Source organism: Arachis stenosperma, chromosome 8 (assembly GCF_014773155.1).
Source record: "Arachis stenosperma cultivar V10309 chromosome 8, arast.V10309.gnm1.PFL2, whole genome shotgun sequence".
Classification (NCBI taxonomy): Eukaryota; Viridiplantae; Streptophyta; class Magnoliopsida; order Fabales; family Fabaceae; genus Arachis; species Arachis stenosperma.
Genome location: NC_080384.1, coordinates 25,351,399 through 25,365,497, shown reverse-complemented (window position 1 = coordinate 25,365,497; position 14,099 = coordinate 25,351,399). Strand labels below are relative to the sequence as shown.

General features: G+C 28.9%; 1 protein-coding gene across 1 annotated transcript; it reads right to left on the bottom strand.

Annotated features, from left to right (window-relative positions):
• Positions 1-5,226: 5,226 nt before the first annotated feature.
• On the bottom strand, positions 5,227-12,628 carry LOC130945646 (uncharacterized). The gene is made up of 5 exons (XM_057874350.1): positions 12,393-12,628; positions 8,258-9,183; positions 6,947-8,164; positions 6,176-6,748; positions 5,227-5,381 (listed from the first exon to the last, which is right to left on the bottom strand). The coding sequence occupies exons 1-5, from the start codon at positions 12,626-12,628 to the stop codon at positions 5,227-5,229; spliced, it is 3,108 nt and encodes a 1,035-aa protein (XP_057730333.1).
• Positions 12,629-14,099: the final 1,471 nt, after the last annotated feature.

The following is a 14,099-nucleotide window of genomic DNA, read 5'->3' as shown; positions in this document are numbered from 1 at the left end:
GTAATTAAACCTTTTTTAAACTATTACTAATTTCAATTTTAATAGAAAATCTGAGGAAGTAATTTCGCTTGCCATAAATAATATACTAAAACTGTTAGTATATTATCTTTTATATGGTTAATTGAATTTATCAATGATTTTTCCGTGTAAATCGTTATTACCCAGTTTTTAATAACTATTTAATATACAAAATTTGAAATTGGAAATTGTTATTACTAATTCAATTAACTGGTTAATTGAGTAATAATTGTCAAATTATTAAGGTGCAAAATAATTGATTTACTCAATAGATTTCCATATATTATTTATATTTCAAGTAATAATTTGAAATTATATTATTTACCCAATTAATAATACTATTATTAATAATTATTTTTTGCATTGATTTTTAAATCAATTATTAAATAATTATTTTTGTTAAGATAATTGTTTATAAATTATTTTAAATTATATTTTGTTAAGATATAATTATTTAGATTATTACTCATGGCACGGGTATAATTTCATTTTATACCAATTAATCAATTATAATTATATGATACGGGTGTAATTTCAATTTTATCCACCGATTATTGGCAAATAAATTTTATTCTAATTATAAATAAAATCTGTTTTTATTGGCAAATAAATTGTCTTTAGGTCAACGATTTAATATATGTGTAGGTTCATTTTTTGTCAAATATAATAAAAATACAAATAAAGAAATAAAGGATAAAAATAAACTTAATAATATCTGACACTACTTCCTTTTATTAAATTATTTAAAAATAGCAAATTCACAAAAAATAATCGTAATATATAAATTGAGGCAATAATTTAAAATTCTATAATTATAATTTAATCAAATACTAATAGTAAAACCAAATTACCTAAACAATATTGAACCTATTCTAGTCCTTAGTCACGTATAGTATAGAATCATTCTTGTAACGACAACCAACTGAAATAACATCGTAAGTTTTAATATTTAGAATTCGTGCAAAATCAGACCATCCTCTTGTTAGATAAGCTTCATCATCCGCTATCCATGCAATGCGGCAAGATATAGAATTGTCACACTGAGAAACCAAACTAACTCTTATTCCCCTCAATGGCATTGCATGCATGCAAAAGAAAGTTGGTAATTTCTGAAAAAAATCAAAATATGTTAAAAAAATTATTCTAATAATGAACAACTTAAACTAAAAAAATTTAAATATATTACCAATCGTTGAAATTGCATATCTGAATTTGTTACGAATTTAGCAAAACTGAACTGAAACTGAGGGAATTCAATTTCATTATGTGCTCCATTTCGAAGATTTTCGGGCAGACGTAAAAAGCATGGAGGGGATGGAACTTGAACTTGCCCTATAAAGTTCCGTGGATGCAATTCCTCAATAAAAAATCGAGCTCCTCCTAAGAAATCTAACTTTAACCACATTTCATTGGGTTGGTCATAATAGGTGAGTAGATCCAACCATCCTTCGGTAAAGTAGAGACTATTGCCTCTTCTTTGAACGCTTACATCCATGTAGTTGGAACCCGAATCAGTGAAGACAACTCAATGAGGTATTTCATGGATGTGATGCATTGTAAATGATTGTGGCAAAAGACAATCGAACTAGAACATTAGACGATAAGAATAACTTAGAGTAACAACAAATAAAAAATTATCAAAAGAATAATATAATAGAATGAGTATATAAAAAATATTATAAAAAATTATAAATTGTACCTTAAAAGGATCAACTTCAATAAAAAACGAAGAATACATTCTTATTCTATGAAGTAGTAAAAAAAACCACTAAATATAAAATTATGAATTGACTCTCAAATTTAGATTCATGTACTACAGGAAAACACTATATATAGACTTTAGTAAAACAAAAATAAATATGTAAATTACCTATTATTAAGGTAATTTTTTAATAATGCATTAAATTTTGATTTGATACAATTATAATGAAGATATGTTTCTAAATTAGTATAATTATATATTATTCATTAAATATTAATTACAATATAATTATATTAAAGATATTTTTTATAAAATAATTTAGAAAAATTATTTGATATACGTGAATAAGGTAACAAAGATTTTTTATTATTATTATTACTATTATTGATATTATTATTATCATTAAAATTATTAAAAATATTTTTAATTGATAATTGATAAGTAGTTTAATAGTGCATTAAATATTGATTTGATATAATTATAATGAAGATATGTTTCTAAATTAGTATAATTATATATTATTCATTTAGTATTTATTATAATATAATTACAATAAAATAATTCAGAATAGAAAAAAAAATTTATTCGTTTTGGAGGAAAAATGGAGGCATGAGAGATCGACACGTCACCTTTAGTAGCTGGGGAAAAATCCAGTTTTAGTATATTAAGTAGATTTTCAACATAACAAAAAAAATATACAATTACCTAAAATATAATATTTGTGTAGTAACTGAAATTTAATTGTCAATATAAAGTAATATATAATATCATTTCGTAAATCGTAATCAAATAAATGTTTAATCAAAGAATTTAATATTTATATAATAATATGACAAAATAAATTAAAGTTTGAGTTTAATCATAGCAAACATTCAAGTTTAAAATTTTATAAATTAATTTATTTGTGTTAAAGTGAATTGCGCAATAAAAAATTCATAAAAATTTCATATATTGAAGTAGACAACAATTTATTTATAAATACAAAAAATGTATTGAATAAGTAAGAAATTATTTTTTTTTAATTTGGTCCATAATTTACATGATTTGAATTTAGCTCAATATATATGATTTGATTTGATTTGATTTAATTATTAGTTGAAAATATGTCAGTTGCCTATTTTATTCATAGATTTATTATTTTAATGACTAATAAATTAATCAAATTAATTAATTAGTACACACAATAAATTTGAGTTAATAAATTAAAATAAATAAATTAAAAAATACTACCAAATCAAATTGATATAAATTACAATCAATTATATAATATTTAAATATTTAATCAAATTAATTAGTTGATATAGTTAATTTATCGTAATAACTTATAGTTAATGAGTTAAAAGAAATAAATCGAAAAATATTCTCAGAAGCATGCTACGTCAGCTTCATCATTAAGTACAAAAATCTAATTTTTATATAATAGAATAGATAAATTTGAATGCGTAATATTATTCTTATTAAAATTATCTAATTATATTTATGCAACTTAAACTTTTAGAGAAAATTATTAATGACATCTTTTTGGTCAAAAAACTTATTAATAACTCTAGAGTCTAGATAACTTGATGTGAATTTTTTTTTATTTTTTACATTAACTTTAGATAAAAAAATTAGTTCTGACATATAATTGAAAACTTAAAATGTAATTAATAAAAAAATTTTTATCTATAATTATTAATGAGATGTAATCTAGATATAATAAAAAATAAATCATATAAATAGAAATTTTGAATAATAGATAGAGTTAAATCCAAGGATAACGATATTTTTTAAATAATTTTTTTAGTTTATTCAATAATAATAATAATAATAATAATAATAATAATAATAATAATAATAATAATATATTTGTCTAACTTAATTTAACTTTCTCGTAGACAATTTTTAATCTATTTTATATTCATCTACATTAAAAAAGAAGAAGAAAGAAATGAAAGATATACGATCTTTAAAAAACGATACTCTTTTAGGTATTTAGAAATCTAGAAAAAAAAAGTCTTGAAAAACCAAATAGCCACCTAACTTTCCTTGCCCTCAATTCTGGGACCTCACTCCCAAAAATTCAGAAGAATGGAATATTGCTTGACTTACTTTCGAATGCAGTAGAAAAGAACATGCAACTTCCATCTCGTCGCCATTATTCCACCTGCTCAGTCACTACCATTGTCATGTTTGCTCCGCAGCCGTGTGCGTTGCTATGTCATCCAATTTAATGAATTTAATTAGAATAAACAATAAATTATTTATTTTATTTTAGACTTCATAAATGAAAAAACCAATTCCCTGATACAATGAATTATAATTAACGTAGTCTAATTAATTAAGTAATATAAAATATAATAAATTATATTAATATTTAAATATCTAATCAAATTAATTAATTGATATAATTAAGTCATTGTAATAAATCGTATTGAATGAGTAAAAATAATTATATCGGGAAACAATCTATGGAGCATGTTACGTCAGCTCCATCATTAAGCGTAGAAACCCAATTTTTATATAATAGAATAGATAGATAAATAGAATAAATAAATAAGTAAGTATTTACACTATTATACTTCTTGTTTTACATGATGACTTAATATATTTATTTTGTATGTTAAATAATATATATAAATAATATTTTGTATCTTATATCCATTAAATATTGATATTAAGAGGAGAAAATTATGTACTAAATTTTATAAATAGTAATTATAAAAAATAAATAATTATTTATTATATATAATAATTCTTGGTATACATAGGATCATGTATATATTAGGATATCTATTTTAATTATGTGAGTAATTATTGTTATTTTTATTTTTTATTATATTAGTAAATAATATTTAAAACTAAAAGAAACAAAAATAACTAAAAAATGTTCATAATTTGAATAAAAACTCTTTTATAAATATAGTAAAAATATAAGATGTGATGTAAAACAAAAGCTAAAGCGACACAAATTTTTACTAAAAATAAAAATATTTTTTGTTTATTTTTTTTTAGACGCATAACTATTTTATTCAATGTATAAATTTTAATTGATACTAGCAAGAGGCCCGCACATACGCGCGGGTGGGTGATTAAGTTTGAGGAATTAATAATAAAGATACATGAGAAGAAAATATAAAAATTGGATAATGATATAATTGTCATCTACATTTATCGAGCTTAGAAATATGATAACAATGATGTAAATAATAATTTTGGATCATGCATTAATTAAACATAGTTAATTAATATAAGTACATGGCAAGAAAAGAAAATTTGATTGTTGAAGCAAAAGTGCACATTTTCCATTCTAAATTTGATACCTGTGCTGCAATAAACGACATAAATACCAAGTGAGTTTGTAAATTAATGTGTACAACATATAGATAGAATGATAAGGGTAAAAACTTGTAAAATTTTAGAAAGAAAATATTGAGACATAAATAAGGAAGAAATAGTTAAAGAAAGAATTTAAAGAGATTGAGAATATAATCCTTACCTATTGTATGTGACACAATATGCTAAAATCAAATATTTCTGAAAACTTTATGATAAACGACATTGTTGGTTTCAATGTAATTATTTGAATTGTCATGAGAAATAACAATCTTCAGTCCATATTTGTTAGTAACTCTTGAGACTGCAACATATAGTTGGCCATGTGTGAATACTGGCTGTTTAAGGAGTAATCCAACATAATCTAATGATTGTCCTTGACTTTTATTTATAGTCATGGCATATGAGAGCATCAAAGGAAATTGCCTTCGTTGAAACTTAAATGGCAGTTTTGTATCCGAAGGAGTTAATGTCATCCTAGGTATGCTCATGATTTGGAAGTCCGGAAGATTTAATAGTTGCCAAAAATTCAGGAGTATGCATTGATGCTAGACTATCTGCTGCTCCTTCTTTAAAGGAGGGTGAATCGGAGCTGAGATAAACTTTTTTTTTCATTTTCATTTAAAGCTAGCATATAATCATTAACCTGTTCAACAACGTTGATTGTTGGAGCCAAAATAGCACGGCCATGCAAATTCCTGAACTCTGTGGGATCGTTTAGGTAGTCACTATATATAGCTTCAACGATTGCATGAATTGGGTCTTCAAAATTTGTAATTAAGAGTTCAGGTGGTATAGAGACCATGTTGTATCCATCTTCTGAATGAGCAAGCTTTCCATCTCCTAAATCAAGGATCCACTGTGCAAATTCTTTTCGTTATTTGACGCTTTCATCTTCTATTGAAGCCCTTAATCTCATATTCTGAGTTAAAGTTAATAACTTGCATTCATGCCATAGATAAGAGGAATTAATCGATGCATTAACAATATCTTGTCTAGATCCCTTTGTTATCACTGGGAGGATTTGCCTAAAATCACCACCAAAGACGACTGTTTTTCCCCCAAATGGCAACCGTAAACTTGAATGATTTGTGTGCTGAAGCAAGTCTCTCATAGTTCGATCTAGTGCTTCAAAGCAAAACTTATTCATCATTGGTGCTTCATCCCAAATAATAAGTTTGGTTGCCAAAATTAACTCAGCTAGTGGGCTTCCTTGTTTTATATTACAGGTGGAATATTCATCAGGAGTTAGGGGGATTGCAAACCTGGAATGAGCTGTTCTTCCTCCAGGTAGCAAGAGTGAAGCTATTCCACTTGAAGCAACTGTTAAGACAATTTGACCCTTTGATCTAAGAGTAGCTGAGATAGTATTCCAAACGAAAGTCTTTCCTGTACCTCCGTACCCATATAAGAAGAAAACTTTACCACAATCTGAATTGACAGCTTGAAGGATTTGGTCATATACATATTTTTGTTCTATTGTCATTTGTGATAAAAATTGCTTGTGTTGCTCAGCCAACATAACTCGATCATAGCGGAGTTCATCTAATATTAATTTGTTTTGCAAAGAGCCATGTCTCATGCTGTGGATGTTATCCATGTTGGGAAATGGCATTGTTGCATATTCTTGAAGTGTTTTGCCATTGCTGTTAAGTATTTGTTCAATCTCTATTAGAGTAAGTTCTGATAATTCATCGTCTGATAAAACCAAATCTGCAATTAAAATTGAAAATGAGTATTAGAAAAATAAAAACACCTTAAGACATTTAATTGTACATTGTGACATTTATATTTGCTAAAAAGTTTCAACAATTTTCATATTAATATCAATATAATAAATGATATCATGTGGACATTTGATGAAGAAAGTTGTAGCAAAGCAAATGTAGATATTAATGAATAAGTTCAAACCGGGTAAATTGAACATAGTTATATGACTATGTAGTATCCCATCTGAAAGTAAAGTCCAACATCTCTGCCAAACTACTTCAGGCCGAGTCATTGAATTTGACCACAAAAGAGTTGCAAACAGCTTTCTCAGATAATATCCAGAACCCCAATGACTGGCTTCTTCAATAGCATCAATGTATTTTTGATCATCATCAAGTAACCCACGCGCGTAACATGCATCTCTGAATGTAGGATAAACAACACCATTGAAAGACCGAAGTTCTTCATAGCTTCTTGGCCCTTTAACAATGTTGAGTAACATTCTTAAATAGTATAATTCACCTGCAGATGGAGGGATAAAGAATAATCTACCAATAACAGTGTTTGTTTTCCTTGGCTCCCATATTCTCAGGCTGCGTTTCCAAACAAATTCAGTTGGAAAATTGTTATAAGTTAATTGTCTAGCTGCCTCATAGTCTGTGCTTGCTTGAAACCAAGCTATGAACATGGATTCTTTAATTGTTGCTTTATCAACAGTTCTTTGCAAATTGTCTTGATCTTCAAAGATAACTGGTTGTTCATCGGGCAAGTGAAAGCTTAACCGTTCAACTGAAGGTCTTCTATAGTGAATATCAAATTCAAATATTCTCCAAGCAGATTCACATGGAGAGATATACCGACAATTATAATACATTTTCACTTCATCTATGATTGAATTAGAATTGGGAAGCGTTGAAGTTGAATAAAAAGAAGCTGTGATTCGATCACTTCCCTTGTTAACATACTTAAAAAGATACTTTATCGATCTTGATTGATTGCACCATTCAACATTGATATGGGCACCATACTTCATTAATAAGAACTTATTATGTGGCACAACATACCGATTATCCAAATGAATACCTGAAACCTCAATGGTATGACCGTCATTTCGACGTCTATAAAGTGGATATCCATTTTGATCGATGGTGGTAAACTCTACGAATTTTTTAGGAAAATGTCGGGTGCAAACACCGTTCTCCATGCAAGGTGAATTTTTGTTTGCAATTCCACAGGGTCCATGCATCATAAAAGCCTTAACTGCCTGATAGTATTCTGGATCCAGAGTCTGATCTGGAATTTCTGCTGAGATAATATTGTCTATGTCATCAAGACCAGAAAATTTATGCTCTTGTGCAAGAAATAGTAGTATGTGTGCATGGGGTAATCCACGCTTCTGAAACTCAATAGTATATATAACTGCAATAATAAATATGCATTAAGTATGATAGTATTATAATGGATTGAAATAGTTAACATTTTCCCACGAAAAGTGCGGATTTGGAGTATTACCTGTTCTTGATGTACCAAAAATTCTATTCTTTTGGATATCTTTGATGAGTATGTCCAACTTTGCCTTGAATAATCTGCAAACCATGTCTGGTCTATCTTCAGGTTTTAAATTATTTTCCTTACAATAACGCTTCAATTCTTCCCATTGGGGGTTGCAAGTTACTGTTATAAATAAATCTGGATAACCAATTGACCTACAAATTGCCATTGCATCTTGGTAATTCTGAATCATATATCGTGGTCCCCCTGTGAATGTTGCAGGTAAAACAATACGCTTGCCTAGTGACGATGCCTCAGTTTCACCGTTCATAATTGCATCTTTCAGACCTTTATAGATTTCAGCTCTAAATTGTCTTTGCTTTGAGTATACATATTTAAGTCTAGCCGCTTCAACCATTGAGAATGCATCAACTAAAAACTGTTGAAAAAGTCGTCGAGAATACAACAAAACACCTTCACGACTTGATCTATGCTGGATTCTAAATGCAAAAAAATCCCTCATGCTAACGTAGGAGCTTTCCTGTGTAGAATTTTTCGGCAATTTGTTTAAAAGGATGTTTTCTCTCCAGCCGTCTTCACCATAAGGGAATAGTAAAGGATATTGTAATCCTAAATATGATGGGTTGAGTTTTGAAATTCGTTGAAGTTGGCCAGATTTTGTTTCGACAATAATATCTCTTTCTTTTGTATTTGAATCAAAATCTCCAACAACTAAACCTGCAACCTCATCAACAGATGGTAGATTATATCGCCTTCCATCTTTGCCCCTTTTCCCAATAAGACGTAAACGAACATTAGTTTGTGGATTAGTTCTGATTACGTCTCTTACCATGCGAAAACTTTTTGCAAGAACGTTATGTTGATCCAGCATTTCAATAACATCAGATATGATCTCCAAATTCCATTGGTTGGTTTTGTTGCCAGAGCTGTCAAAAAGAATTTGTTGTTGTTTAATAATTATGCTCACTATCAAATAAAGCTTAATAAATAGAGGCAAGATTGAAGTAATACTAAATTAATACCTAAGAATGAAACTGCGATTCTTGATCTCATTTTGTGTATCATAGATGTAAAGTTGTGCAAATTTTGCTGAACTTCCCTCTTCTGGTAATAAGCTTCCCATTAAATGATAATTTTGACCATGTAATATAAATGTAGGAGGACCCCTCGTGTGGTTAATACATCTATCTATTTTGCCACCCAATGAAGTAAAAGCAAACATACTATTGTATGTGCGCTTATTTTTTTGAAAGTGATTAGCCTTTGCATCACAACCAAAAATTAGATCATTCAATATTTGAGGCGCCTCCTGTAGTCTAGGTAATTCAACTTGGCCCTGACGACAACACAAAGTGAAAGTTGGAATCCTTGTATTATAGTTTTTGTTAATTCGTTCTTGATACCAAAACTCAGCTCCACAATGTCGGCATTTGAAATTGGGATCTCCAAGGTCTAGATAACCTATGATATGAAAAATATAGTGAGTTTGAAATTCTATAGAGCTATTTTGAAAAAAGCGGGAATAATTTTTTTAACTATTAACCGTGTGGGATTGGTTCTGAGTCATTATGAATATCGTGCTGCTGGTCTGGTTCTCCTGTAATGTAATATTATGATTTTGTTAGTAAGGCAGAAGGTAGCAAGTTAACTATTTGTATGTGTGAACCGAAAGAAAGTTGAAAAATGTTTCCCACTTTTTAATTTAATTCAATTTAAACATGACATGAAATTGATAACTACTTAAACAACACAATTTTACCTTGATTCTCTTCTGCATATGATTCATTTTGTCTCTCAATATTGTAGTTCTGTAGATTGGGGTCTGATAAATAACTCATTCCATGATCTATTAAAGAAAAATAAGGTAGTTATTATTTGTAAGCCAACTTGTAATAGAGATATGATTGTTGTTAAATATCTATCAGATATGTACTCTTAAATGGATATCTCATAGAAAGAAAATATGGGCGGAGGTATTTTTAATTTCATCGATTACATCAATTTTAGCAAGTGGGTAAAAACTGAGTAGTTTAAAAGGCTTAAGGTTAGGTAATTTTAAAGGCTCAATTTTTTAGTAAAAGAAAATGAGCATATGTTATCCTCAATTATGGATTAGTGATGTTTGTTATTAATATGGATTTTTTTTTTAATTTCCAATTGCAAATCGGAGGCTCAAATTTGGCTGGCACGAAAAGATCCCTTTTTTAATTTTCAGTACTACCAAAAATAAGTTATGTACTCTGACTTGGGAAGTTTAAAGTGAAGCAAGTATTTAATGGAAAGCAAGACTATATATTTGTCAAAGCGACTTCATCGTGTATTGCCAACAAAACTCTACTACATGTAATGTCTATAGCTCAAATTGAAAATTTATTGCTGAATTTGTTAGTACAATTTATATGTAACATATACTAATCTACTTTAGCAATTAGACACATTTTTTGTTATAAAATTGTATGAACCAAATAACAATTAAATCATTAAATGAAAATACCACATAGAAAAAAATTAAAACTTTAAGATAGTAAAAAAAATAAAAATAAAAATATGACTTGATCAAAAGTCTTCTAAAGTGGAACTGGAAGGAAGCCATCTCAAAGTTTAAAATCATTATCATGTCCAAACTTTCTTAGAGCTGTCCAAAACGTCTCTGTACTTCCTTTCTTTAGAAAGATATTATGGAAATAAATAAAGCCTGGAAAGGTAATGGTGCATTGAAGCATCTAAGTCTCTTGAATTTTGCTCTATAAGTCTTTTGAATCTTGATAATTCAGATGGCTGCAACAATGCACTGAAGCATCTAACCCGTCGATCTATGAATTCTAAAACTAAAGACAGATACATTCACGCTATGCAAAATTTAAAAAGAAAAAAACAAAAGGAAAGAAAGAGGACTCGATCAAAAATCTGATATTCATTTAGTTCATCAATAAGGCTACCATCCATGTCTTGATCACAACTTATAAATACTCTTCTTAATGTTCTTACATATGTACTTGTTAAAAGGACTAAAAATATGATGGAATCAAATATTTTTAAAACTAAACTACATGAATCAATGTTTGCCTTTATAATTGTATATGGTTACCTAGTCTGCAATTGGAATTCAAAGAGAAGAAAGTGGATATGAGAAGGAATGAGAGAAGGACTCAGGTGCAATTGGAATTCAAAGAGAAGAAAGTGGATATGAGAAGGAATGAGAGCAGGACTCAGGTGAGAGAGATAATTAGAATTGGATGTGAATCCTAAATCCATTAATAAAATTGCTAAATGAAAAAGGAACTAATAATTATTCATTCAAAGACAAAATTATATACTAATAATTTGCACCTTAGAAATATCTTTGCAGAACTTTAAGATAGTGTTCAAAAGCAAAGCATTCTCCTGTACCAACCTCTCCTATATATAATAAATAAAGAGGAGTGCTAGGAGCCAACAACTTTTGTAATTTATAGCCATGAAACAACCATCAATGATGATTTTAATGGTGTGAGATTTCATCCAATAGCTCATTTTTCTTTGCTAGTTATATACTGACCAGAATTCAATAAAATTGCTAGCCCCTAAACTTTTTTATAAATAAAATTAGAAAAACCAAGCATGATTAGACAAAATTGAACCGGGTTTAGTGGCTAGTAGTGGGATTTGATTAAATGAGAATGTGAATTTGATTTTTATTATTGAGACATAAAAGTTATTTTGGTGAAATAATCACTTAATTTTAGCACAATTTTTGTTATTGTTATCTGTCCGCACCCTTCCATTAAAAAAATAATATTTTTCATGTAACGCAAAGTAAGATATAAACACTCTTTGATGCATGAAACAAAAAGCTTCCAACAACCTAGCTAAATCATACTCTACTACTTTATATATTTAATTAAAAAAATGCCTTGACGTGGTAACAACTCACCAGGTGATTGATGATGAGATTCAGAGGTGTTCCCTACTAAATACAGAACCATTTACAACAATAACTTAAGCTGCAACTTTTGTATATGTCTAAAACCCTAATTAGCAAAACAAACAACAACAAAAAAAATGAATACTTGAAGCAATCAGCAAAAGAAAAGAACACTAATGTTCAAACCTGAAGCCCAATAGTGTTGACCACACTTTTAAATAAATAACTAACAGTAGAAACAGTATGCATTTAGAAGAAGAAGAAGAAAGAAGGGATCTTTTCCTATTTTCAGAGGCGTGGCGTGCAGCAGATTCCATCGCCGTTCCAGAATTCTGACAGCCACTTCTCCAATCTTTGTTTGTTGATGTGGTGACACATTCTTGAAGATCATTGTTCTTCCCCATCATGTTTTCCTCCATCTCTGGCTCACCCCTACTTCTCTGGACTTCTGAAATCTCCCTTCCCATCTAATCTTACTTTTAAGATAAACTTCAAATCTTCAGCTACAATCTCGGCCCAACTGGTTGCTGAAAAGTGGGAACCACTCTCACTGCATACTACTACCACCTACCATTGTTATGTTACCATAATGAAATACTAAGTTATATATCTATTGAAATTTCAAATTATAGCAATGCTATTATAAACATAATTAAAATTGTTAATCCAAACAAAATAAATAGAATTAAAACTACGCTATCCACTATGTCATATTAGAGCAGGTTCGGTCTAAAAAAGCTCTAATAATAATGTGATGCCATGTTGAGCACTTGAACCTGCTAATCAATTATGATTTTTTTTACTCAGACAATATGAACAATGCAGCAAGAATTATTGATATATAAGACCAAGATAACCAAAGCTGATTCATTTAAAAGATGAAACCGAAGCTGGTTTCCTTTCATCTTGAGATGTACTTCTATATTGTTGAAGTATGTTTCTTTATTTTGTAAGTGGTTTGTGATGTCCTTACTTTTACTTTCCTACCTTTGTCAATAACAAATATCTATGGTTGTAATGGCATAGCCTGTTTATCTTTTTTTTTTTCTTTTTTCGTAATGAGCATTTATGTTGCAAGGAACTGTAAAATCATATAACAATAATTATAACAATAAAGGAAATGCACGATCATATAACAAATTTCGAGAAGACCCAAGATCATGTTAATCTTAGAAGTTGTGAAATTCAATTAGAAACAAAAGTTTGACTGTAGTAAATCCAATTAGAAAATTACCTATGGATAATATGATACCTGAAAAATTATACTAAAAAGTCTAATAACTCCTCACCTAAAAGTCCAAAACTAATTTGAAGGTTAAGAATAAAAGGTTAATAATTCTTACAGCTCCTGGTGATGAAGATCCTTATATATTTTCTCAACTTATTCCTTTTCATTATTATTCGATCCACTTTGAGCTTCCTCAATTGTTCCCTCCTCACCATTTTCTTCCTCTTCTCCTTGTTCCTCCTTATTCTCCTCACCATAATCATTGACATCAAAATCACCTTTTCCATGCTCCATCTGCATCACAAAAATAACCCCTCAATCACAAATAAAAATGAACCACTATACCTACACAACACTCAAGAGAGTAAATGAGTAAGAAAACACCTAATGTAGTCCTTAATCCATGTGAAACCTTAGCACTAAAAGTAATACCAAAAAGCAAGTAATCAAAGAAGCTCGACCTCTATTCGACTTAGCAACTACAAATAGTTCAAGTAGTTCAAGTCGCACATTCAATGTTCCACTTGCTGGTCATAAAAGATAGCATTTTCTATGCTCTAAATTGTTTCAGAATTCAAATTTATTAACATGTGGATCAAGAAACAAAGAACAAATTGGAACATGAGGCAACATCTTTGACAACTCTGTACCTTATTTACCATTTTCTCTATTAAAATATCTCATGTTTCCTATCTAAACCACATATGCCA